Raw genomic sequence first — 25737 nt, 5'->3', positions numbered from 1 at the left:
GTCGGTCTGAGGGATGTGTGGAATCTCAGCCACCGGATTGGTGGAATCTATCCGCACTGGGACTGCAGTAATTTCAATAACAGCTTCGAACTCACCACTCAGAGCGGATAAAAACGTCAGTGCCTGACAGCAAAACTTCCAGAAGCTCCGCACTGAAACTTTGCTGGAATCACACCAAGGTAAGGAGAATGAAACTGTTCTGCCTGGACTAAAAGTGCGATGCATTGATATGATCTCTGCCAATTTAAGACCATCGCACTTAATGCCTTTAAAATAAGTACTGATGGAAAAATCTTCTTTTGGGATAATAAATATCCTATTGTGCAGGAACTGGAATCAAGCCACTCTCCAAGTTTGCCCAGGGTTGAGCTGAGAAAACTCCAGCTCCCTGCCGGAATGGGTGTAGGACTCAATCCTTTCAAAGGGGACTTGGATCAATAGTGAAAGGGACAAATTTGCGGGTCTCCAGGGAATGGGACTCAACGCTGCTGCTTTTTTTTTTGCTCCAGTTCCTGTCCATGTTCTGGGGAGAGTTATGATGAGGGGTGTGGCTGCACTCTGATAGCGTGTCGGTAACTTTCTCACTGAGAATGTTTGAAGGTTACTGTTCCTATCTACTGGACTAAAAGATAAACGAGAAAGCTGAAAATGCTGAAGATCTTAAGTTAACAATAAAGAGAAAGGCTGGGACTGCAAGGTAGATCATTCTGGAAGACAGGGATAGTTTAGTCATCAAATCTGTTTACCTCCTTGTCTTAATTTTTACTGAAAGTGTATATCACTGCCTTGTACTTTTGGGGTCTTAGTTCAAACTTGTTGCAAAGTTTACATCTAATTCAGAATGAACAGAGGATTTGATTTGATTTGATTTATCATTGTCACATATATTTGTATACAGTAATGTTTCTTGCACATTATACAAAGCAGAGAAGGAAAGGCGAGGGTGCAGAATGTAGTGTTACAATCATAGCTAGGGTGTAGAGAAAGATCAATTTATATACGGTAAGTCCATTTAAAAGTCTGACAGCAGCAGGGAAGAAGCTGTTCTTGAGTCGATTGGTATGCGCCCTCAGACTTTTGTACCTATTTCCCGTCGGAAGAAGGTGGAAGAGAGAATGTCGGGGGTGCGTGGGGTCCTTAATTATGCTGGCTGCTTTGCTGAGGCAGCGGGAAGTGTAGACAGTCATTGTTAGAGAGTTTAAAAGAGATAGAATAGAGGAGGATAGAATGAGAGTAAAAGGTGGAATCAGGGGGTACGCTGGGCACAGCTTTCAAGTAGTCGTCAGGCTCTGGCGCCATGTTGGAGGAAAGGTTGATGGAGAACCCAATCCTTCTCCAATTGCTTCACTGAGATGGTGTGCGAGGTAAAAGCAGCAAGCACTAAATCTACCCGCTCTTGTGATCTGGAAGCAGATCCACGCATAACTGTGAAAAGGGAAATGGAAATATAGTTGTAAAGGGGAAAAGAAATAAGGCATGGGGCATTGGGGGAAGTGTGAAGGAATGGAAGTAATTGGATAAGGATTAAAGGGTCAGCTGATGGACGCAATGACCCACTTCTGTATTTTTCTGAATGTGTTTGAGTGTAATATACAAATAGCAACATTACAAAAATGTGTTGAGATACTGAATGGCAATCATAGGATCCCTACAGTGCAGAAGGAGGCCATTCAGCCCATCGAGACTGCGCCGACTATAATCCCACCCAGACCCAACTCCATAATATTTACTCCAGCTGGCCCCTCCGATGCAAAGGGTCAATTTAGCGTGGCCAATCCACTTAACCCGCACATCTTTGGAGTGCGGGAGGAAGCCGGAGCACTTGGAGAAAACCCACACAGACACGGGGAGAATGTGCAAACTCTGCACAGACAGTGACCCAATCTGGGAATCGAACCCGGGTCCCTGGCATTGCGAGGCAGCAGTGCTAACCACCGTGCTGTAAATGTGGAGCATACAACATTTCCCTTGCCAATTCATTTCTGCTCAACTTCCATGAACAATGAAGTGATTGTAATGGAATTTGAGATAAGCATTGTATTTATTGCTGCCTACTGGGCTTCCTGCATGTGAATGGCCACCCACAGACTTCAATTCGCCGGCACAATGTACCCCTCCTTCCCAGACACAGAGTTGTGGGTAACGTATAGTTCAGGGGGTGCACTTTCCCCTCAATAAAGTTACTACTCCCTAGGGTGTAGTTTGTTGATGCTTGCATGTGTGCCAGCCTCTCAAACACCCAATGCACTCCCTCTCCACCTCCCACAACCTCCCCCCCCACCACTTTGGTCCATCTTTCAGTCTAGTACCATATCAGTGTGCGTACTGTAGGTGTTGCTTCTCCTGATCAGCTACTATCTGCATGAGAGACTCCATCTAGCCTGAAGCTCTTGTCCCATTGAGACAGGGTTACGCTGTTGGATGTTGATCTGATAATGCACTAAGGCCCCATCTGTCCTTTCGGCTCATATAAAGGAAGTCACGGCACTATTTTATAGAAGAGCAGAAGATTAGGAAAGCAATGGCCTAGTAGTATTACCACTGGATTATTAATCCAGAAACTCAGCTCATGTTCTGCGGACCCCGGTTCGAATCCTGTCATGGTGGAATTTGAAATCAATAAAAAATATCTGGAATTAAGAATCTACTGATGACCAGGAAACCATTGCCAATTGTAGGAAAAACCCATCTGGGTTTACTAATGCCTCATTAGGGAAGGAAATCTGCCTTCCTTATCTGGCCTGGCCTACATGTGACTTCAGAGCCACAGAATGTGGTTGACTTTCGGCTGCCCTCGGGCAACAAGGGGATGGGCAATAACTGCTAGCCAGCCAGTGACACCTATGTCCCACGAACGAATAAAAAAAAATTCATCCGATATTTCTGACCAATATTTGCCCCTGAAGTGACATTCTAAAAGATTCTTGCGGGATCTTGCTGTGTGTAAATTGGCTGCCTTGGCAAACTTCCTACCTTACAACACTGCCATCACTTCAAAAGACTCTTCATTTACTCTACTTGGAGAATTCCTGAGACTGTGAACCATGCTCGGGAAGCATGAGCCTCCCTTTCTGTGAAAGCAAAGAGTGTTATGACCTGCTCCGATTCATTCTCCCCATCGTATCGGCAAATCAGTCACTGAACCAGACTGTGGTCCTTTAGAAAAGCTTCATGAACATTCCTGGACAAAGGAGCACAGATTTGTAGACTTGCTCCTAATTCAGTGAAGTGTCAGTGTCTTATATCTGTCTAGCTGCCAACATCTGGAGGTAGCCATTTTTGCTGCCAATCTCTCACCAGTGAACTAGTTGCCACAGTTGGGATGGGGGGGGGAGTGGGGTGGTTTCTGGGTGGTATCTGTGAAGTGATTGGTTTGGGTTTCCACGCGACCTTTAAGCTTTGACTTAAAAATGAATAAACTTGCTTCAATTCCCTTCTCATTTGATGTTGATTTGTGGCAAACACTGAACAAAATCAAGCATAACAACAATAGCAAGAGAACAATGCTCGCTGTCAAATCTATTAGCTCAGTCTATCAAACATTCCCCACCACCTAAATTAGCAATCCCTGGTGTCACAACCCCATGGTAACGGTGAAAGAGCCAACCATTCCTGCTGGGAGCCATTTTGACTGCATTGTGCCCAAAAGGTTAGTCCACATTTAAATTCCTACTTTTCAGGGCAACGGGACATTTAGAATCCCTACAGTGAAGAAGGGGGCCATTCGGTCCATCGAGTCTGCACCAACCACAATCCCATTTAGGCCCTATTCCCATAAACCCATGTATTTACCTTACTAATCCCCCTAATAATCCACCTAACCTGCACATCTTTGAAATATGGGAGGAAACCGGAGCACCCAAAGGAAGCCCATGCAGACATGGGGACAATGTGCAGTCTCCACACAGACAGTGGCCCAAGCAGGAATCGAACCCGGGTCCCTGGCGCTGTGAAGCAGTGGTGCTAATCACTGTGCCACCATTAGGTTTTGTATTTGCTCCTGAGACCGATTACTGTCTACAGTGTCATCCTTCCTCAAGATAATAATGGAAAGGGAATCCCAGTGAACCCATCCAGAAAAAAAAGGTTCGTCATTCAGTTGTTTAATTTTAAATTTTTTTTGTCACTAATACTTGCGCTGATCTGTCTTTGTGCGAACAAAAATTTCCTGCTAACTTTCTTCCCTTGTAATGCAATTTCAGATCAGCCTTGTGACTGGTTATTGCGCTGATTCTATTCCATGAATGTCTCCCTTGTGTCTCGATGAGCAGAAACTGGGAGACAGGATTGATGTGTGTTCTGGCTAAATCTGAGTGGCTTCTCTCCATATTCATTCACAGGGTGTGGCCGTCGCTAGTTATAGAATCATAGAGCCCTACAGTGCAGAAAGAGGCCCTTCGGCCCATCGAGTCTGCACCGAACACAATCCCACCCAGGCCCTACCCCCATATCCCTACATATTATACCCACTAATCCCACTAACCTACACATCCCTGGACGCTAAGGGGCAATTTCTTAGCATGACCAATCAACCTAACCCGCACATCTTTGGACTGTGGGAGGAAACCGGAGCACCCAGAGAAAACCCATGCACACACGAGGAGAATGAGCAAACTCCACACAGACAGTGACCCGAGCCAGGAATCGAACCCAGGACCCTGGAGCTGTGAAGCAGCAGTGCTAACCACTGTGCTACCGTGCTGCCCAATTCTATGATCATTTGTTGCCCATCCCTAATTGCCCCTTGCAAGAGGAGCTGGGTGGACTGCCTTCTTGAACCTGCTGCAGTCCCTGTGAGGTGTAGGTACACCCACAGTGCCATTAGGGAGGGAGTTCCAGAATTTTGATCCACTGACAGTGAAGGAATGGCCGATATATTTCCAAGACAGGGTGGTGAGTGGCTTCGAGAGGAACCTTCAGTTGGTGGTGTTCCCAGGTATCTGCTGCCCTTGTCCTTCTTGGTTGTGGGTTTGGAAGGTGGTATCTAAGAAACCCTGCAGTGCATCTTGTAGTTGGTACACATGGCTGCCACTGTGCATTGGTGGTGGGCGGAGCGAATGTTTAAGATGATGAATGGGGTGCCATTAAGTGGGGCCACTTTGTCCTGGATGGTGTTGAGTTTCTTGAGTGTTGTTGGAGCTGCACCCATCCAGGCAAGTGGGGAGTATTCCATCACACTCCTGACTCGTGCCTTATAGATGGAGGACAAGCTTTGGGGAGTCAGAAGGTGAGTTATTCACCGCAGGATTCCCAACTTCCAACCTGTGGTTAGCACTGCTGCCTCACAGCGCCAGGGACCCGGGTTCGATTCCCACCTTGGATCAGTGTCTGTGCGGAGTCTGCATGTTCTCCCCATGTCTACATGGGTTTCATCCGCGTGCTCCGGTTTCCTCCCACAGTCCGAAAGATGTGGTTAGATGCATTGGCCGTGCTAAATTCTCCCTCAGTGTGCCTGAACAGGCGCCAGAGTGTGGTGACTAGGAGATTGTCACAGTAACTTCATCGCAGTGTTAATGTAAATCTACTTGTGATTAATAAATAAATCTAAAACCTTAGCTGTTTGATCACAGATCCCTCTAACTTGTACTTTCTTGTTGACCTTGTGCTTACCCTGTGAAATACAGGGTGACCTCCTAAGATTATTATTTCTTTACTAAAAGTCTGATGAGGTTTTAACTGGGGGAATGGTGTGGCAACAGTCTGCAGTGCTACAGACAGACAGAATCTCACTGCATTAAGCCCTTTGTTGATGAGTGCATCATTCGATCATTATCGTGAGCACTAGGTCTCCAGCGTATCTGCCAAGTGATTTATTTTTGTTCTCCCATTCTTTCTGACATGGGAAAGAAAATGGCTCAAATCTATCCACACTGGCCCACCACAGAGCAAGGATAGTGGGTAAAATAGTAACAGCAGCAAGAATTGTTCATGCACTCGCTTGGCAGCACTTCCTGCCTCACCACCCCGCCCCCTCCGCAGCCCTCCCCTTCCTGCCACCCCCACCACCCTCGATCCCTGAAGGGGATACACGTGACTCCAGGAAAACAGAGCGGAGTAGGGGAACAGAGGAATCTGGAGCAACATTGAGAAGAGGATGCTCAATGGCTGACAAGTGAGTCTGATTGGTCGAGGCTTTGTCATGGAGATTGCATCAGGGAACAGTTAACTGCCAAGCATCTGTTTACATCCAAACCAAATGGCATGACTCTAATTGGCCAAGGCCAAAGGGAATGAAACAAGCATTGGCTGTTCCCAAAATGTTTGTTTAGTTAGAAAAAATGCAATTATTGAACATGCCCCTTAACTGGAGTACCGTGTGCAGTTTTGGTCGCCACACTTGTGAAAGGATATATTGGCCTAGGAGGGAGTGCAGAGAAGGTTCACGAGGCTGATACTGGAGATGAGGGGGTTAGCCTATGAGGAGATATTGAATAGACTGGGTCTGTACTCGTTGGAGTTTAGAAGGCTGAGGGGGGATCTTATAGAGACATATAAGATAATGAAGGGGCTAGATAGGGTAGAGGTAGAGAGATTCTTCCCGCTTAGAAAGGACAGCAGGACTAGAGGACACAGCCTCAATATAAGGGGGGAGGGAGCAGTTTAGATCGGAGTTGAGGAGGAACTTCTTCACTCAAAGGTGGTGAGTCTCTGGAATTCTCTGCCCATTGAAGTGGTGGAGGCTACCTCGCTGAAAATATTTAAGTCACAGGTAGATAGGTTTCTGATAGACAGGGGAATTAAGGGTTATGGGGAGAAAGCGGGAAAGTGGAACTGATCCACTTCAGATCAGCCATGATCTTGTTGAATGGCGGGGCAGGCTTGAGGGGCTAGATGGCCTACTCCTGCTCCTATTTCTTATGTTCTTATGTCCTGCCTGTATGGGACAGGGCCATGTGTGCGAATGCATGTAGCTTGTAGCACATGCATGTGAGCTGAATGCCTGACTGATAATCTTTTATTACGTTTCAGTGTTATTCTTAACACAATCAGGATTGTTTAACAAGTGCTGCCCCACTGCAGAATCACATCGAATGTTGGACACAGTACACAGGATTTTACAGCTGCGCTCGGGCGAGACTGGAAATTCCCACCCGAGGTCAATGGAGATTTCCATTGTTGGATCCTCCCCCACATTGATTGTGTGGTGGGCGTAATGGTAGAGTTCTGCCCTGTGTTTTGAGTAGTGCAAGTGCTGGCTGGTTTATTAGTGTCTGTACTTTGCCTGGAGCAAAGGGATGCACTGTTTGAGATGATCTACCTGTACTGGAGTATCTGCCTCAAAGTCTGTGCTCAAATCCCAGAGCGAGGTTTGAACTCACAACCTTCAGACCCAGAGGTGAGACGTCTACTGACTGAACTACAGCTGGCCAGGTCACCTCTGTCAACCTGATTGAGGGAACACTGAGTAAGAACACTTTCCTTCACTGAATAGTCCAAAGATGTGTGTGTTAGGTTGATTGGACAGGCTAAATTGCCCCTTAGTGTCAGGGGGATTAGCAGGGTAAATATGTGGGATTATGGGAATGGGGCCTGGGTGGGATTGCGGTCATTGTGGACTCGATGGGCTGAATGGTCTCCTTCTCCACCATAGGGATTCTATGGTTCTGTGTATATCGGAATCAGTTGAGAAGGAAGCTGGGGTCCTGTTTTAACATCTCGTTCCAAAGACACCACTCCTGACAGTTCAGCACTCCCTCAGTACCATGCTGGAGTTTTGGCTTTGTAGACTTTTATTTCAGTCCTAAGCCAATGGGTAAGGTATGAAATGAGGCACTGAGGATGGGATTCTCCAGCAGCATTCGCCCCGAGATCGGAAAATCCCATCCAAGGGAATACTTTTCTTGATAATAATAGATTTATTCACAGAGTGCGACTTTATCAATGTTCCCTTAGTAGCCAGTGTCCCTCTCTTCATAAATTCTCCAGAGCTAGGGAGGCCTGCAGGGGCTGGAGTAGGGTACAGAGATAGGGAGGGGTGTAGGAGGCTGGAGGAGCTTACAGAGATAGGGAGTGATGTAGGGACTGGGGAAGGTTACAGAGATAGAGAGAGTTGTAGGGACTAGAGGAGGATACAGAGATAAGGAGGGCTGTACGGGCTGGAGTAAGTTACAGAGATAGGGAGGGGTATAGGAGGCTGGAGGAGGTTACAGAGATAGGGAGTGATGTAGGAACTGGGGCAGGTTACAGAGATAGACAGGGGGTGAAAGGGTTGGTGGGAGTTGGCGCCGCACTTGTGGAAGGATATTTTGGCCTTGGAGGGAGTGCAGAGGAGGTTCACTAGGCTGATACCGGAGATGAGGGGGTTGGACTATGAAGAGAGACCAAATAGGCTGGGTCTGTACTCATTGGAGTTCAGAAGGATGAGGGGGGACCTTATTGAGACGTATAAGATAATGAAAGGGATGGATAGGGTAGAGGTGGAGAGAATCTTCCCGCTTAGAAAGGATAGCAGGACCAGAGGGCACAGCCTCAAGATAAGGGGGGGCAGTTTAGAACAGAGTTGAGGAGGAACTTCTTCACTCAAAGGGTGGTGAATCTCTGGAATTCTCTGCCCGTTGAAGTGGTGGAGGCTACCTCGCTGAATATATTTAAGTCACAGGTAGATAGGTTTTGGATGGACAAGGGAATTAAGGGTTATGGGGAGAGAGCGGGAATGTGGAACTGATCCACTTCAGATCAGCCATGATCTTATTGAATGGCGGGGCAGGCTCGAAGGGCTAGATGGCCTACTCATAGAACATAGAACATAGAACATTATTTATTTATATTATTTATAATTTATATTATTATTTATAGACCTCCTAAAAGTTCTAGAGAGGTTGAGGAAAGGATTGCGGAGACGATCCTGGTTAGGAGTGAAAGTAATAGGTTAATTGTTATGGGGGATTTTAACTTTACTAATATTGATTGGAATTGTTATAGCTCTAGCTCGTTAGAGGGGTCAGTTTTTGTGCAAAGTGTGCAGGAATAAATAAATAAATAATATAAATTGCGCTGTAATGTTCTATGTTCTATGTTCTATGTTCTATTACAGCGCAGAACAGGCCCTTCGGCCCACGATGTTGCGCCGACCAGCTTTTAAAAAAGAACAACACTAACCCACTAATCTAAACCAATCCCATTTCGTCCATAAACCTATCCACAGATCTCTTAAACGCCCCCAAACTAGGCGCATTTACAACTGCAGCTGGCAGGGCATTCCAGTCCCTCACCACCCTCTGGGTAAAGAACCTACCCCTGACATCAGTCCTATAACTACCCCCCCCTTAATTTAAAGCCGTGCCCCCTCGTGCTAGCTTTCTCCATCCTAGGAAAAAGGCTATCACAATCCACCCTGTCTAAACCTCTAATCATCTTATATGTTTCAATAAGGTCCCCTCTTAGCCGCCTTCTTTCCAGCGAAAACAACCCCAAATCTCTCAGTCTCTCCTCATAGGATCTCCCCTCCATACCAGGCAACATCCTGGTAAACCTCCTCTGCACCCTCTCCAAAGCCTCTACATCCTTCCTGTAATGTGGGGACCAGAACTGCACACAATACTCCAAGTGCGGCCGCACCAGAGTTGTGTACAGTTGCATCATGACGCTGCGACTCCTAAATTCAATCCCCCTACCAATAAACGCCAAGACACCGTATGCCTTCTTAACAACCTTATCTACTTGATTCCCAACTTTCAGGGATCTATGTACACATACACCTAGATCCCTCTGCTCCTCCACACTATTCAAAGTCCTCCCGTTAGCCCTATACTCAACACATCTGTTATTCCTACCGAAATGAATTACCTCACACTTCTCCACATTAAACTCCATCCGCCACCTCGCGGCCCAGCTCTGCAACCTTTCTAAGTCACCCTGCAAACTATGACACCCTTCCTCACAATCTACCACACCTCCGACTTTGGTGTCATCAGCAAACTTACTAATCCACCCAACTATACCCTCATCCAGATCATTAATAAAAATTACAAACAGCAGTGGCCCCAAAACAGATCCCTGAGGCACACCTGCTCCTATTTCTTATGTTCTTAAGTTACAGAGATAGGGAGGGGATGTAACGGCTGGAGAATGTTACAGAGATAGGGAGGGGATGTAGAGGGCTGTATGGCGTTAGAAAGATAGGAGAGTTGTAGAGACTGGAGGAAGTTACAAAGATAGGGAGATGTGTAGGGGCTAGAGAATGTTACAAAGATATTGAGGGTTGTTTGGAGCTGGAAGATGTTTCAGAGACGGGGAGGAATGTAGGGGCTAGAGGGAGTTATTGAGAGAGGGAGTACTGGAGGATGTTTCAGATATAGGGAGACGTGTAGGGGCCATATGAGGTTGTAGAGATATGGTGATGGTGTAGACGGCTGGAGGAGGTTACAGAGAGAGGGAGTGTTGAAGGGACTGGAGGAGTTTACAGAGATAGGGAGTGTTGTAGGGACTGGGGGGGGTTACAGAGATAGGGAGGGGATGTAGGGACTGAAGGAGATAACAGAGATAGGTTGATGGTGTAGAGGGCTGGAGGAGGTTACAGAGATAGGAAGGGGTGTACGGACTGGAGGAGGTTACAGAGATAGGGAGGGGTGTACGGACTGGAGGAGGTTACAGAGATAGGGAGGGTTGTAGGGACTGGATGAGATTACAGAGATAGGGGGATGGCATAGAGAGCTGGAGGAGGGAGTGAAGTCTTGGAGGGATTTGAAAGCAGAGCTGTGAGTAAGAAATGGAATGACACACTTTCCCCTCTTTTCACTCTCAGGCAGGCTTTTCCCGACAGAATGTCTGACCTGGAGAATGCGATGGTGACAATTATTGAAACCTTTCACAAGTACAGCGGGCGAGAGGGAGACAAGCTGAAGTTAAAGAAGGCGGAACTGAAGGAACTCATTAATAATGAGCTTTCCAACTTCATTGGTGTGAGTACAAACGCGTTTGTTAATCAGCACGGAAGGAATTGGTTGTGTTTCTGATCTGGATACCAGGGCACAGGTTGGGAAGAATTCTCACAACTAACAGTCTTCATGTGGAGACATTGTGAGCTATGTTGCTTATCCTGCTACACCATCTGCACACACACACACACACACACACACACACACACACACACACACACGCACACAGAGCAATGTGCTGATTTGATGTTTAGGACCACTAGGTGTCATCAGATACATTGAAAAGTTTAAAGTTTATTTATTAGTGTCAAAAGTAGGCTTACGTTAACACTGCAATGAAGTTACTGTGAAAATCCCCTAGTCGCCACACTCCGGCACCTATTTGGGTACATTGAGGGAGAATTTAGCACCACCAATGCACCCTAACCAGCCCATCTTTTGGACTGTGGGAGGAAACTGGAGCATAAAATTATAGAATCATAGAATCCCTACAGTGCAGAATGAGGCCATTCAGCCCATCAAATCTGCACCGACCACAATCCCACCCAGGCCCTATTTGCATAATCCTTGCTAATTCCCCTGATGTGGAGATGCTGGCGTTGGACTGGGGTAAACACAGTAAGTAGTCTCACAACACCAGGTTAGAGTCCAGGTTGGTGTTGTGAGACTTCTTACTGTGAATCCCCCTGATGCCAATCAACCTAACTTGCACATCTTTGGAGCGTGAGAGGAAACTGGAGTACCCGGAGGAAACCCACACAGACATGGGGAGAATGTGCAAACAGACGGTGACCCACAAAATGGACCCAGGCCCCTGGCACTGTGATGCAGTGGTGCTAACCGCTGTGCCACCCTGCTGCCCATTGAATGAGGAGTTGCTTCATTATTGGCTGTTGTCCACAGCCTTGTGGTTCCCAGACCCAAGAGGGGCACATTTGCAATGAAGTAACCCCCAAGAAGGTTACAGGAGCGGCCCAGGGAGTATCTTTCTCTCTGATGTAGTTTCTCTGTCTTCCTTCCTGTGTGGGAATGCCTACGTTGCTCACTTTTCGAGAAGCAACAGAGAACAAAATATGTTCATTCGCTCATAGGAAATGGACAAGGTCCCTAATTGCACTGAGAACCTGGTGGTAAGCCACTTTCTGGCTTGGCCATTTCAGAGGGCACTTGAGAGTCAACCATATTGCTGTGGCTCTGGAGTCACATGTAGGCCAGACTGGGTAAAGATGGCAGATTTCCTTCCCTTAAGGACATTAGGGAACCAGATGGGTTTTTTTTGCACAGCCGCTATTTCTTCGTAATACCAGATTTAATCAATTAAATCCCAGTTGCTAGAGCTTTACGGTGGCACAGTGGTTAGCACTGCTGCCTCACAGCGTCAGGGGCCTGGGTTCAATTCCCAGCTTGGGTCACTGACTGTGCGGAGTCTGCATGTTCTCACTGTTTCTGCATAGGTTTCCTCCGAGTGCTCCGGTTTCCTCCCACAATCCCAAAGATGAGCAAGTTACGCGGATTGGCCGTGCTAAATTGCCTCTTAGTGTCAAGGGATTAGCAGGGTAAATACATGGGGTTATGGGATAGGGCTTGGATGGGATTGTAGTCTGTGCAGGCTCGATGGGCTGAATGGCTTCCTCCTGCACCGTACAGATTCTATGATTCGATGTTGACATCTATGCCCATGTCTTTGGATTACGAGTCTAGTAACACAACCATGTTGCCAATGTGTGCAATAAAATGAGGGATAGTGCTGGCACTTCCTGATTCCCTGAGCATAGCAAGGTGGAGTGTAGACTTTAGTAGTTGTGGTTACCTGAGATGTTGAGGTCGATTTTACAGGTTGGTTCTCAGTCCTAACGCAGAATCCCAAACACATCTTAGGCATTTGGGTAGAGGGGTCATATTTCCCGTAATAACAGAATGGAAACCATCGAGAGAGCACTGAGCTCGGCACTCAGCTTGTTGTTGTGATCTCCCACTTTGTTACACTCAGCCACGAGAGGATGACATAATTTGCTCTCTGGGTGTGAGTGGAGAGCCGGTGAGCATACAAGTGGAGATCTGACCTGTACTTGTGCGTAGAAAGTTGGAGTGCAATGAGCCCGTCAGCAATTGTAAACACTTGCAGTTTAACTGGGATTTACCCCATCATCTGCAATAACAATGAGGGGAGCAGTGACTATCCTAAGAAAAGGCATAAGGTGCTACATTTGTCCTTCTGTGACGATACTGTGCCTTTAAGAAATGTATTTTAGTCATGTTTCTCGTGCAGGATCTATTTTAGCAGTTTCTGTTTATTATCGGTGCCATTGAGTCTGCAATCAACATCCTTTATTGTTACTGCAGCAGCATAATTGCACCTAATTGCTAGCATGTGTATTTTGATCTGGACTAATGCTACTTTTGTTGTTAGTGTTTTCCCCTGGGGTTTTTCTGAGTAGGACTCGATTGTGATGATTGACAGTAATATCAGGTGACTGGGTGGAGCTAGGCTTACACAGAGGAATCAAGGTCAAATGCTGCTTGGTGGTGGTGGAGAGCAGTGCCTCTCTTGAAATGGGGATGGCAAATAAGTCTCTGTCTCTGAGATTCTACTGTTTGGGGCTGGATCTTTCTCTGGAGGTTGCTGTATGAGAGGCAGAAGATAGGTATCTGGATATCTGTCCAGAGGTGTTAAAGAGCAAAGAACAAAGGCTGGAAATCTAGCATCCAGGTAAGCATACTAGATTTTGGTATTACCTGGTTCTGAAGGGATATATGACCATATGGTGCTACTTGGACTAATATAGATAGCTAGCTGTTAAGAATTATACTTTGTCACATTTACGTATTTAAATTGGTAAAAATTATGGTAATTCTGTTTGTTTGATTCAAACTGTGTTCTTAAATAAAGTTTTTTTGATAAAAGCTCCCTAGTGGGTCACTTGAATCATACAAAGACCAAAGAACAGCACAGGAAACAGGCCCTTTGACCCTACAAGCCCGTGCCGCCCATTTTAACACTCAGTGAATGCCTTATTCAAGTCTTTCATCGATCATTGACATTTTTGTCTACCTCTAGTGGAACTCCACAATAAAGGGGGTACAAATTTAGGGAATTGTATGTGTGCCAGATTAAGGGAGATCCAATTCAGGGACAATTTATTGACACCAATCAGCCTAAAAAGCATGTTTTTGGGGTGTGGGAGGAAACCGGAGCACCCGGAGAAAACCCACACAAGCACGGGGAGATCCCACAGACATTGATCCAAGCTGGAGATCCGACCCGGGTCCCTGTAACTGTACAGCAAACAGTGATAGTCACTGAGCTGACGAGTTGCCCGTCAATTGGTCCAGTTTAAGCGTACACTAACGACGTGAAGCACTAGGCAACTCTTGAAGCAACATCCAAGAGCAACCCTCGCACAACCCAACGCGTGTATGCCCCTTGTTGGACAACAAGGCAGACCGAATCGCCTGTGGATGTAAAAGGAGACATCAACAAACATAAATAGACATACAACAGGCTATACAGACATTAATGGAAGTCTTAAACAACCCTAGTGTGCCTGCTTCCACCACCTTCCTTGGCAGTGCATTCCAGGCCCCCACCATCCTCTGTGTAAAAAACGTCCCTCTTACATCTGAGTTATACCTCGCCCCCTCTCACCTTGAGCCCTTGTGATCTTCGCCTCCAACCTGGGGAAAAAGCTTTCCACTGTTCACTCTATATCCTTCTTAATCTTATGCACCTCTATTAGGTCTCCCGTCATTCTCCGTCTGTCCAGGGAGAACAACCCCAGTTTACCCAATCTCTCCTCATAGCAAAGACCAGGCAGCATCCTGGTAAACCTCCTCCGCACTCTCTCTAAGGCCGCCACGTCCTTCTGGTAGTGTGGCAAAGTGGAGTGAAACGTCTTATCCTCACCCGAATGCCAAATTCAGAAGGAAAACTTGGGGTCCAGGCTACCTTCATGACATATCTTGGAGTTTCTGATCTGGATCCAAACACTCCACTGAGGATTACACTGGGAGATTGGGAGAATGCCGATACGGTCTTCAGCAACAGCGAGTGACGATGCTCTGTGGGATGGTGGACGCCCACTGCAGGGAAACAAAGATTTCCACAAGAAGTTCTTGTCTGACAAAAAGGAGACAGGGAATGCTCTGCGCTCTACGTGAGTCGAATGAAAAGTATTTCCTCAAAGGCCCGGACCTCCCCACTCTCTTTGTATTCTCCTCAGCGATATGTGGCTAATTAATGAAAAATTGGTGTCCATCCCAGAATCGAACGACACAGAGCAACAAAGGATTTCTCTGGGTGATATTGTGCGTCTGACTGTGAAAAAGACCCCTATTCACTATTTCCCTCAAAAATCAGAAGCATGTTCCAATAGAAACCATTCAGAATTCACACGGAAGGGACTAGCATCAATATATTTCAAACAGGTATTTGCCTCATTGTAGCCAGGTGAGTCCCTGACCTGTCAATGTGGCACGGAGGCTGGAGATTATCGGGTTTATTCAGTTGGTCTTGGAGGGGGTATAAAGCCAGGTGTCAACGTTGATGTGGAATCCGCGAGTCGGGCAGCACGGCGACACAGTGGTCGGCTCTGTTGCCTCACAACTCCAGGAGCCCGGGTTCGATTCCTGGCTTGAGTCACTGGAGTTTGCACATTCTCCCTGTGTCTGCATGGGTTTCCTCCAGGTGCTCCAGTTTCCTTCCACACTTCAAAAATGTGTGGGTTAGTTGGATCGGCCATGCTAAATTTCCCCTTAGTGTCCCCAGATGCATAGGTTTTAACCTATCCGGATGCAAGTCTTCAACCTGTGAATATCCCTCTCTCCACTCGCATTGTCTGTACCTGTAAAGACTTGATTACCTGTTAAGACTTGCATTCCAACCATTATTTTGTGTCTATATATATGCCGTGTTTGTGAATCACTCACCTGATGAAGGAACAGCACTCCGAAAGCTCGTGTTACCAAATAAATCTGTTGGACTTTAACCTGGTATAGTGAGACTTCTTACTGTGCCCACCCCAGTCCAACGCTGGCATCTCCACATCAATGGTTAGAGGGATCAGTGGGGTAAATATGTGGGGTTTTGGGGATAGGGCCTGGGTGGGATTGTTATTGATGCAGACTCAATGGGCCAAAACCCAGAGCGCCATTAGCACAGTAGGAGATTTCTATATATCCGTTTAGAAATAGGGAAGCAACAACAACTTATATTTGTTTTGTAACTTTAACACAATAAAGAGTCCCAAGGTGCTTCACAAGACAATCATTGATGTCTGGCACAGAGTCACGTGAGGGAATATCGGTTCAGGTGATCAAAAGCTTGGTCAAAGAATAAGGTTTTAAGGAGTATCAAAAGAAGCCTGGGAGGTAGAGAGCAGTAAGGATGAAATACTAGAACTTAAAGCCCAAGAAGTTGGAGGTGTGGTCACAGTGGTGGCCCTATCCCTGTAACCACAAGCATTTCCCTTGCAAGCCCCTCTGACACTCAGAGGCAACTTAGCGTGGCCAATCCACCTAACTTGCACATCTCCGTAGGAGGAAACCAGAGCATCTGGAAGAAACCCACTCAGTCAGAGAGAGAATGTGCAAACGCCACATAGACAGTGACTGAGGCCGGGATCGAATCCAGGTCCCTGGTACTGTGAGGCAGCAGTGCTAACCACTGTGCCACGATGTCACATGCCTTGACAGAATTATCCCTCAGTTCGCAAGATGGCCGAACGAAAACACCTCACTGAACCATGACTGTAGTGGGAGTTTTCTCTGTTGGTGCCCTGATTCTCTTCAAAACTTAACAAAACTTAGAAATGAATTCACAAAGAAAAGAAATCTCAGTTCAAGGAGTAAGCAAAAATTTATTTAAACATAAAAGACACACAAAACAAACAAAACATTAATCTTGGGAGGCCTTTGGATGGTCAATTAGCTGTGAGTTAGTGCTAAAGGCCCCTCCAAAGATCTGAGGCACTGAGCCAAAGTCCAATACACTTATACCTTCCTGATATCTAAGGTATTCCTCCTGATGAGCTTAGACTTGATTTCATTTCAGTCCAAAACATAACGGTTATCTCAGCTAATTGCAATGCACTACTTGACTTAATAATCTTTCATTTGCTAACTCAAAAACCGGATATCCACCCCCTGGCATGGTCTACGTCCTCACTGCTATGTCTCTCTAAGGATAATATCACCTGAGTACCTTTTGTCAGAATGTAACCTGTGACAACCTTGTCTAGGATATAATGTGACCAATGGAAAGAAGATGTAAGGGTCAGCTGACCCAGTAAACCATAGAACCATGACAGAATGATGTAATAATCAGCTGACCAGCTAATTCACTATAAAAAGGAATGATGTAGAATTGTGGGGAGCTTGGAGTGGCCCACGGCGAGGCCTCAAGTTTGGAGTAATGATGTTTCTTTACTAAACCCTGTCTTTGATTTATAAGTTGGAGTAAGTTTTGTTGTATTTTCATTAGCTGCATTTTGAAGAGTTCCTTCTGAAGAAACACCTTTCTGCCAACTAAATGACTTTCTCTAGTGAACTTTTGAACTTTTATACTCTCTGCAGTGTTTGTGTCTATTCACTGTGGTGAATATTTCATAGTTTAAGCTTAATTCATATTAATACACCATTATCATTCAATATGAAAATAGATTCTTAACATGAAAGTCATCTTTCATTCCTTTTTAATAGGGTTTAGCATTCATATATAGCCAAACTGTTAACATTATCTTGTTAGGTGTAAGTCACCTTAACTCTTTTGTTCCCAACTGTTACTAAACCTAGGAATCTGCCTATGACTCTGCTTCTTGATCCAGAATCCTCGTCCTCAATGATCTAAGTTTCAAATGCCAACCTAGTTTATTAAACAATAGAGGAAAAATTAATCAGTAGTGGGGACATAATTTAGACTTTACGACTATCCCACATCAATGGGAAATAACCAATACTTACACTGAATTGTACTGTACAAAATATCTTTATCTTCTTTCTCATTGCCCATGGAAGTTTTTTTTGATCTGGACAACTCTCTGGGTAGAAGTTTCTAGCCCTTCCTGTCGAAGATAGTCACCCTCCCAACCGTGATGGGACAGGACAACAAATGAGCCATACAAAATGTCATAGACCTCGGCGGGACTGGAAGATCTCACCGACTCATCATGAGCCACCTCCGCTGCTGTGAATCCCGCCACCAGGGTGGGGTTGGAAGTGTCTTCAGACAGGGTGAAGAAGACAGGCGAAGCCATCACCTTCAAACAGTGACTGGGGCCAAGCGGTTTGGAGGAAATATCTATTCAGAGAGTTGCCGGTCACATACATTCAAACCAAATCCACAGGATGTTTGCATTCAAAACGTTGAGTTCATTTTGAGGATGTAACCAGCGAGAACCAGTGGATGTGGCTTTATTTAGACTTTCAGAAGGCTTTCGACAAGATCTCATGGGACAGCCTATTACATAAAGTTAAAGCTTGTGGGATCGCAGGTAATACCTTGAGATGGATAGAAAGCTGGTTCGCAGACAGGAAGCAAAGAGTTGGTATAAATGGGTCTTTTTTATGATTGTCAGTCAGTGACTTGCGGGGTTCCTCAGGGACCTGTGCTAGGACCTTAACTGTTCACATTATATGTTAATGATTTGGAAGAGGGAACTGAATGTATTATCCCCAAATTTGCAGATAATACACAGTTGGGTGGGAGGGTGAGCTGTGAGGAGGACGCAGAGATGCTTCAGTGTGATTTGGAAAGACTGAGTATGTGGGCATCTGCATGGCAGATGCAGTATAATGTGGATAAATGTGAGATTATCCACTTTGGTAGCAACAACAGGAAGACAGATTGTTACTTGAGTGGATGTAAAATTGTAGAAGATGGATACTCAACAAGAGCTTGGAGTTCTCGTGCCTCAGTCACTGAAAGTAAGCGCATAGGTACAGCAGGCAGTAAAGAAGACAAATGGTATGTTGGTCTTCATAGCAAGAGGATTTGAGTATAGGGGTAGGGATGTTTTGCTGCAATTGTATAGGGTGTTGATGAGGCCACATCTGGAGTATTGTGTACAGCTTTGGTGTCCTTATCTGAGAAAGGATGTCCTTGCTGTAGGGGGCATAAGCGAAAGTTTACCAGGCTGATTCCTGGGATGGCAGGTCTGTCACATGAGGCAAGACTGAGTCAGTTAGGATTATATTCACTGGAGTTTAGAAGAGTGAGAGGGGATCTCATAGAAACTTTAATATTCTAACAGGATTAGACAGGGTAGATTCAGGAAGAATGTTCCCAATGGTGGGGGAGCCCAGAACTAGGGGTCATACTTTGAGGATACGGGATAAACCTTGTAAAACTGAGGTGAGGAAAAATGTCTGTACCTAGAGAGCGGTGAATGTATGGAATTCACACCCACAGAAAGTAGTGAGGCCAAAATATGTGATTGCAAGAAGAAATTAGATATAGTTCTTGGGGCTAAAGGGATCAAGGGATATGGGAGCAGAAGGGGGGAGTCAGGATATTGAATTTGACTCGAAGGGCTGATTGGCCTATTCCTGCTTCTAGTTTCTGATTTTCGATCAGACAACTAACTCACGCAAGATGACAAACATTGAAACATTTGAAGTAAAGGAATATATTTTGTGTGAATTTTGTTACAAACTGCGTGAAAAGAATTGGAGAAGAAATTGTCAGGCTGGAGTGAAATCTATCATCGACTGTTTGAGGTCAACGATTAAATATTGAGCTGTTTGACTTTAGGATCTACTTTCTATAAGCAAAGAGGTTATTGAAGGTAAACGTCTGCAGAATGATCGGGGTTAGACGCGTGTGCCTTTCATTTTGAACTTTGTCCTTTCTTTTAAAAAAACAACCTTTAGGACATCAAGGACCAAGAGACGCTCGACAAGTTAATGGAAAGTCTGGATACTGACGGCGACGCAGAGTGCGATTTCCAGGAGTTTGTTGCCTTCATTGCCATGGCAACCGCGGCCTGTCATGAATTCTTTGTCCAGGAAGATGAATAAGAGGACGGCTTGGCAGCACAACGTAAGCCTTTGCACCTTCTAGCTGTTAGATTCTGTGAGAAGCCAGTCTTAATGCTGATCCATCTATAGAGTTACAATTAAGAATCATTAATGGGTGTTGTCTACCAAAAGTAACAATCCCCAACCTCAGGTTTGCTTTCATAAATTCCCACAGTGCAGAAGGAGGCCATGCGGCCCAAGGAGCCTGCGCCGACCGCGTTTATCCCGTTCAAACCCTATCCCCGCAGCCCCATGTGTTTACTCTAACTAGTCCCCCTGACACTAAGGGGCATTTAGCATGGCCAATCCACCTAATCCATACATCTTCGGAGGAAACCGGAGCACCTGGAGAAAACCCACGCAGATACAGGGAGAACATGTGAACTCCGCACAGACAGTGACCCAAGCCGGGAATCGAACCCGGGTCCCTGGCACTGTGAGGCAGCAGTGCTAACCCGCTGTGCCACTGTGCGGCCCATTCAGCTCATGGTGAAAAGCATTACCTTTGTTAAAGGAGAAACAGCTGGAGTTAGAGATGGTTTTAGAAGATGGAGTTAAGGACCGCAGCTGAGATAAAACTAAGGCTTCTGTCTGTCACTCTGGACACGTGCTGCGTGTGACATGCGACTATCAGATACAGGAGTAGGAATAGACCACAGTGCCCAAACTCAAATACGGCTGAGCCGGGGTTACAACCTCACTTTCCCACTCATACCATATCCCTTAATTCCAAAAATCTATCCATCCCAGTTTTAAATATATTCAGCCACGGAGATCCCACAGCTCTCTGGGGTGGAGAATTCCAAAGATTCACTACCCTCTGAGTGAAGAGGCTTCTCCTCTTCTCCATTCTAAATGATCGGCCCCAAATCCTGTCCAAGAATTGTCCTGTCCCGCCCACCACGGGAATGGTAACGGGCAAGGGCAGAGCACACAAATGTTGATTTGATTTGATTTATTGTTGCCACACGTATTAACATACAGTGAAAAGTATTGTTTCTTGCTCACAACACAGACAAAACATACCGTTCATAGAGAAGGAAAGGAGAGATTGCAGAATGTAGTGTTACAGTTGTAGCTAGGGTCTAGAGTAAGATCAACTTAATGCGAGGTAGGTCCATTCAAAAGTCTGACGGCAGCAGGGAAGAAGCTGTTCTTGAGTCGGTTGGTACGTGACCTCAGACTTTTGTATCTTTTTCCTGACGGAAGAAGGTGGAAGAGAGAATGCCTGGGGTGCGTGAAGTCCTTAATTATGCCGGCTGCTTTTCCAAGGCAGCAGGAAGTGTAGACAGAGTCAATGGATGGGAGGCTGGTCTGCGTGATGGATTGGGCTACATTCTCGATCTTTTGTAGTTTCTTGTGGTCTTGGAAAGAGCAGGAGCCCATACCAAGCTGTGATACAACCAGAAAGAATGGTTTCTATGGTACATCTGTAAAGGTTGGTGAGAGTCGTAGCGGACATGCGTAATTTCCTTAGTCTTCTGAGAAAGTGGATCACGACATTGGGTCCGGAAAGCTGTAACATGATGAATGCTCAGACTGTAAACTCAGCCTTCAGCCCACTGCCATTTACCTGATTTCATTTCTTCTTTTCACCCATTTTTATTACTTCATTGTCTTGTTTTTATTTTTCCATTTATGAAATCTCGCTTTCCATTTTATCTTCCAAATTTCTACCACCCCCCCACCTCGCCTCCCCACCCCCTCCCGCGTCCACCCACTTGCCAACTGCCACATTCCTCAAGTTGTCCTCTGACAATCTCCATCTTTGTGCTGCCATTCACACATTCTGATCACTTAATGGATGCTTTTCGCATCTTTCTCAGCCTTTACCATCACCATTTGTGTTCCCTTTGTCCTATTACAGTCTCCCACCCCACCTTCATAGGAACATAAGAACTAGGAGCAGGAGTAGGCCATCTGGCCCCTCGAGCCTGCTCCGCCATTCAATAAGATCATGGCTGATCTTTTCATGAACTCAGCTCCACTTACCCACCTGCTCACCCATAACCCTTAATTCCTTTACTGTTCAAAAATTTATCTGTCTTTGCCTTAAAAATATTCAATGAGGTAGCCTCAACTGCTTCACTGGGCAGGGAATTCCACAGATTCACAACTCTTTGGGTGAAGAAGTTCCTCCTCAACTCAATCCTCAATCTGCTCCCCCTTATTTTGAGGCTATGCCCCCTAGTTCTGGATTTACTCACCAGTGGAAATAACTTCCCTGCTTCTATCTTATCTATTCTCTTCATTATCTTATATGTTTCTGTAAGATCTCCCCTCATTCTTCTGAATTCCAATGAGTATAGCTCCAGTCTACTCAGTCTCTCCTCATAAGCCAACCCTCTCAACCCTGGAATCAACCTAGTGAATCTCCTCTGCACCCCCTCCAGTGCCGGTATATCCTTTCTCAAGTAAGGAGACCAAAACTGTACACAGTATTCCAGGTGTAGGGAACTTTCAGGTGCTGGTGTTCCCACGTATCTGCTGCCTTGTCTTTCTAGGTGGAAGTGATCATGGCTTTGGAAGGTGCTTTCGAAGGAACATTGGTGAGTTCCTGCAGTGATCTTGTAGATGGTACACGCAGCTGCCAGTGTTCGTTAGTGGTGGAGAGAGTGAATGTTTGCGGAAGGGGTACCAATCAAGAGGGGCTGCTTTGTCCTGGATGGTGTTGAGCTTCTCAAGTGTTGTTGGACCTGCACCCATCCAGGCAAGTGGGGAGTACTCCATCACACTCCTGACTTGTGCCTTGTAGATAGGCTTTGGGGAGTCAGGAGATGAGTTGTTTGCTGCGGGACCAGCCTTTGACCTGTTCTTGTAGTGACAGTATTTGTTTGGCTGGTCAATGGTAACTCCAAGGACATTGGTAGTGGGGGATTCAGTGATGATTGAATGGGCAATGGTTAGATCCTTTCTTGTTGAAGATGGTCAATGCCTAGCACTTGTGTGGCATGAGTGTTACTTGCCACTTGTCAGTCCAAACCTAACTGACTTACTGTTAAGCTACAGAAAAGACTGCTTTAAGACACATTGATCTGTAAGCAACGCACCCCCAATAAAATCAATCAGGTGCCTGAAGGCAGAAAAGTTCATTCACACAAGCAGGGGGTAGAGCCATGCCATGTCCTTCTCTGCACTGCCTCACTTAGCCCTGCACGCAATTTATTCAAGAGCTGGATGTGCCAGACAGCCGGCAGAGGAAGGGAACTTGTCCAGCATGCAATCTGCAGCAATTGAAGTCAATTAGCTGGCGATTTGTTGGATCAAATTCTTCAGTCCAAAATTATCAGAGCATTAAAGGCAATACAAACTCCCTTGTGAACTGTACACATCCATCAGGTCATCCCCGCTGTCAAAGAGTTCAGACTCGATGTGTGCTTATGCTGAGCACACTAATCTCCAGATCTAGATAGTCCCATTGACTTTGGTTTTGCTGTGGCATTCTTGCAGAGTGCTCTTAAAACCCATCTACCATCCTTAGTGAGCAGGAACCAGAGCTGAACAGTTAATGGCAAATAAAATATTTCACTGATAGTGGATAAAAGGAAAATAATTTATAATTTATTTATTATTGTCACAATTGAATTGAACCCAGGTTCCAGGGACTGTGAGACAGCAGTGCTCACCACTGTATTTTCTGTTCCTTCACTATAAATAAACAACCCCTTATTTTTAAATAGTGACACCTAGGGATCATAGAACCCTACAGTGCAGAAAGAGGCCCTTCAGCCCATCAAGTCTGCACCAACCACAATCCCAACCAGGCCCCACCCCCATATCCCTACATATTTAACCCGCTAATCCCTCTAACCTAAGCATCCTAGTACACTAAGGGGCAATTTTAGCATGGCCAATCAACCTAACCTGCTCATCTTTGGACTGTGGGAGGAAACCGGAGCACCCGGAGGAAACCCACGCGAGGAGAATGTGCAAAATCCACACGGACAGTGACCTGAGCCAGGAATCGAACCCAGGTCCCTGGAGCTGTGAAGCAACAGTGCTAACCACTGTGCTACCGTGCCGTACCTAGTTCTAGATTCACCCACAAAGGGAAATATCCTTTCCACATCCATCCTACCCCTCAGGATCTCAAACGTTTCAATCAAGAACTCTGAATAGCAAGCAAGTTGGTTTACAGATGACGATTGTGCATTGATTGACTGATTATTTCAATGCATTTTTAATACATACTTAATTAAAGTTAGATCTTTGCGACTGGGTAATTTGTATTCTTTTGTAATCACTGTTATTTAACAAACGAGCAGCGTACCCAAATCTCATCTCGATGTGGATAATAATGAGGTGAATTGTGGAGTGAGTTGATCTGGCTTCAAGGGATAGAGGAGATGGAGGAAGAGACAAGCCCTGTTTTTGAAAGGTTAAGCTAAATCAATACTGTTAGTCCCAGCGGTTTATTGAGCGGTACCAGGTAAAGTGACAAACCGCAAGACTGGAGTGTTAAATGAACAAGAATCTTGCAAGACTCCTCCGAACAGAACAGTGACTGTGTGAAATGAAATCAATTAGCACTGAATCCTTTCAAAGTTTGGACAACAGTTTTGTTAAAGCTGCAACAAGAGTTAAAAGGTGGTGGAATATAATGGCTGAACAGCTCAGGTTACGTAGGTGTCACACTAAGGTCATAGGTCAAAGGTGTATCATGTACGATGGATGTTCGGATACTCCTGAGAGTAAGGCTGAGGGATCTTTCACAGAATATAGAAACTGAGGGGAACGGTTTGCCTCAGCTGTTTGCCTCGGTTGATGGCACCCTTACCTCTGAGTTTAAAGGGCTGGGGATTTAAATCTCCTGGGAGGCACGGTGGCACTGTGATTAGCACTGCTGCCTCACAATGCTAGGGACCCAGGTTCAATTCCAGCCTTGGGTCACTGTCTATGTGGAGTTTGCACGTTCCCCCCGTGTCTGCTTGGATTTCATCTGGGTGCTCCGGTTTCCTCCCACAGTCCAAAGATGTGCAGGTTAGGTGGATTGGCCATGCTAAATTGCCCCTTCATGTCCAAAGAAGTGCAGATTAGGTAGATTAGCCATGCTAAATTATCAATTTCTGTCCAAAGATGTGCAGGTTAGGTGGATTGGCCATGCTAAATTATCAATTTCTGTCCAAAGATGTGTAGGTTAGGTGGATTGGCAATGCTAAATTGCCCTTTAGTGTCCAAAAATGCACAGGTTAGGTAGATTAGCCATGCTAAATTGTCATTTTGTGTCCAAAGATGTGCAGATTAGGTAGATTAGCCATGCTAAATTGTCATTTTGTGTCCAAAGATGTGCAGATTAGGTGGATTGGCCATGCTAAATTGCCCTGAGAATCCTGCTATTGTTGAATGAAGAATGGAGGCCTTGGGCATTCTGAAGCTTTGGTAGTTGTGTCCGTGTATCAGGAAAGCTCCCTTGTTTCAATCCCAGGACAGCGAAATTCTTCTCTTCCCAGAAACCATTCTTTAACAAGAACGGTTCCCGAAGAGCTCTTGTTGTATTTGAATTTATTCACCTGCTGTTCCTTCACAGGACGCTGGGAAACGCGAACCCCAAGGCAGAAAACTGTCTGCACTGCAGAAGTGATGGGCAGTTCCAGGCAAGCACATCGCTAGCAAACTAACCCTGGCCTCGGTGTAGATGTGAGGAAGCCCTTTATCCAGCTTCTCGCGTGGCTTTCAGCTGCAGATACTGATGGACAGCACTAACTCTGAAAGTAATGTCTCTCAACCCATGCTGATGGAGAATGCATAATGCCTAGAGCTGTTTAATCAAATAAAGGATTAACAATAACCAGCCGAGGCTGGATCTGTAAATGGTTAAAGGTGTCTGTAATGGATCCATAAATAAAAG

General features: G+C 45.7%; 1 protein-coding gene across 2 annotated transcripts; it reads left to right on the top strand.

Moving 5' to 3' along the window:
- On the top strand, positions 1-25737 carry s100b (S100 calcium binding protein, beta (neural)). 2 transcript variants are annotated; one of them, XM_080198201.1, is made up of 4 exons: positions 1-179; positions 10749-10901; positions 19743-19911; positions 25417-25737. In XM_080198201.1, the coding sequence occupies exons 2-3, from the start codon at positions 10764-10766 to the stop codon at positions 19887-19889; spliced, it is 285 nt and encodes a 94-aa protein (XP_080054327.1). In that variant the 5' UTR covers positions 1-179; positions 10749-10763; the 3' UTR covers positions 19890-19911; positions 25417-25737. The 2 variants fall into 2 exon arrangements, with proteins under 2 accessions (XP_080054327.1, XP_080054326.1); XM_080198200.1 differs by having other exon boundaries at positions 10745-10901.

Source organism: Carcharhinus amblyrhynchos, chromosome 11 (assembly GCF_965287045.1).
Source record: "Carcharhinus amblyrhynchos chromosome 11, sCarAmb.v2.hapA, whole genome shotgun sequence".
In the NCBI taxonomy this organism is placed as follows: Eukaryota; Metazoa; Chordata; class Chondrichthyes; order Carcharhiniformes; family Carcharhinidae; genus Carcharhinus; species Carcharhinus amblyrhynchos.
The sequence above is the reverse complement of the archived record's forward strand: the minus strand, read 5'-3'. Positions and strand labels throughout refer to the sequence as shown.

Excerpts from the sequence above, each read along its gene's own strand:
- s100b (XM_080198201.1), top strand. The coding sequence starts at position 10,764 with ATGTCTGACCTGGAGAATGCGATGGTGACAATTATTGAAACCTTTCAC. Across the intron at positions 10,902-19,742 it reads AGCTTTCCAACTTCATTGGT|GACATCAAGGACCAAGAGAC; the intron begins GTGAGTACAAAC and ends AACAACCTTTAG.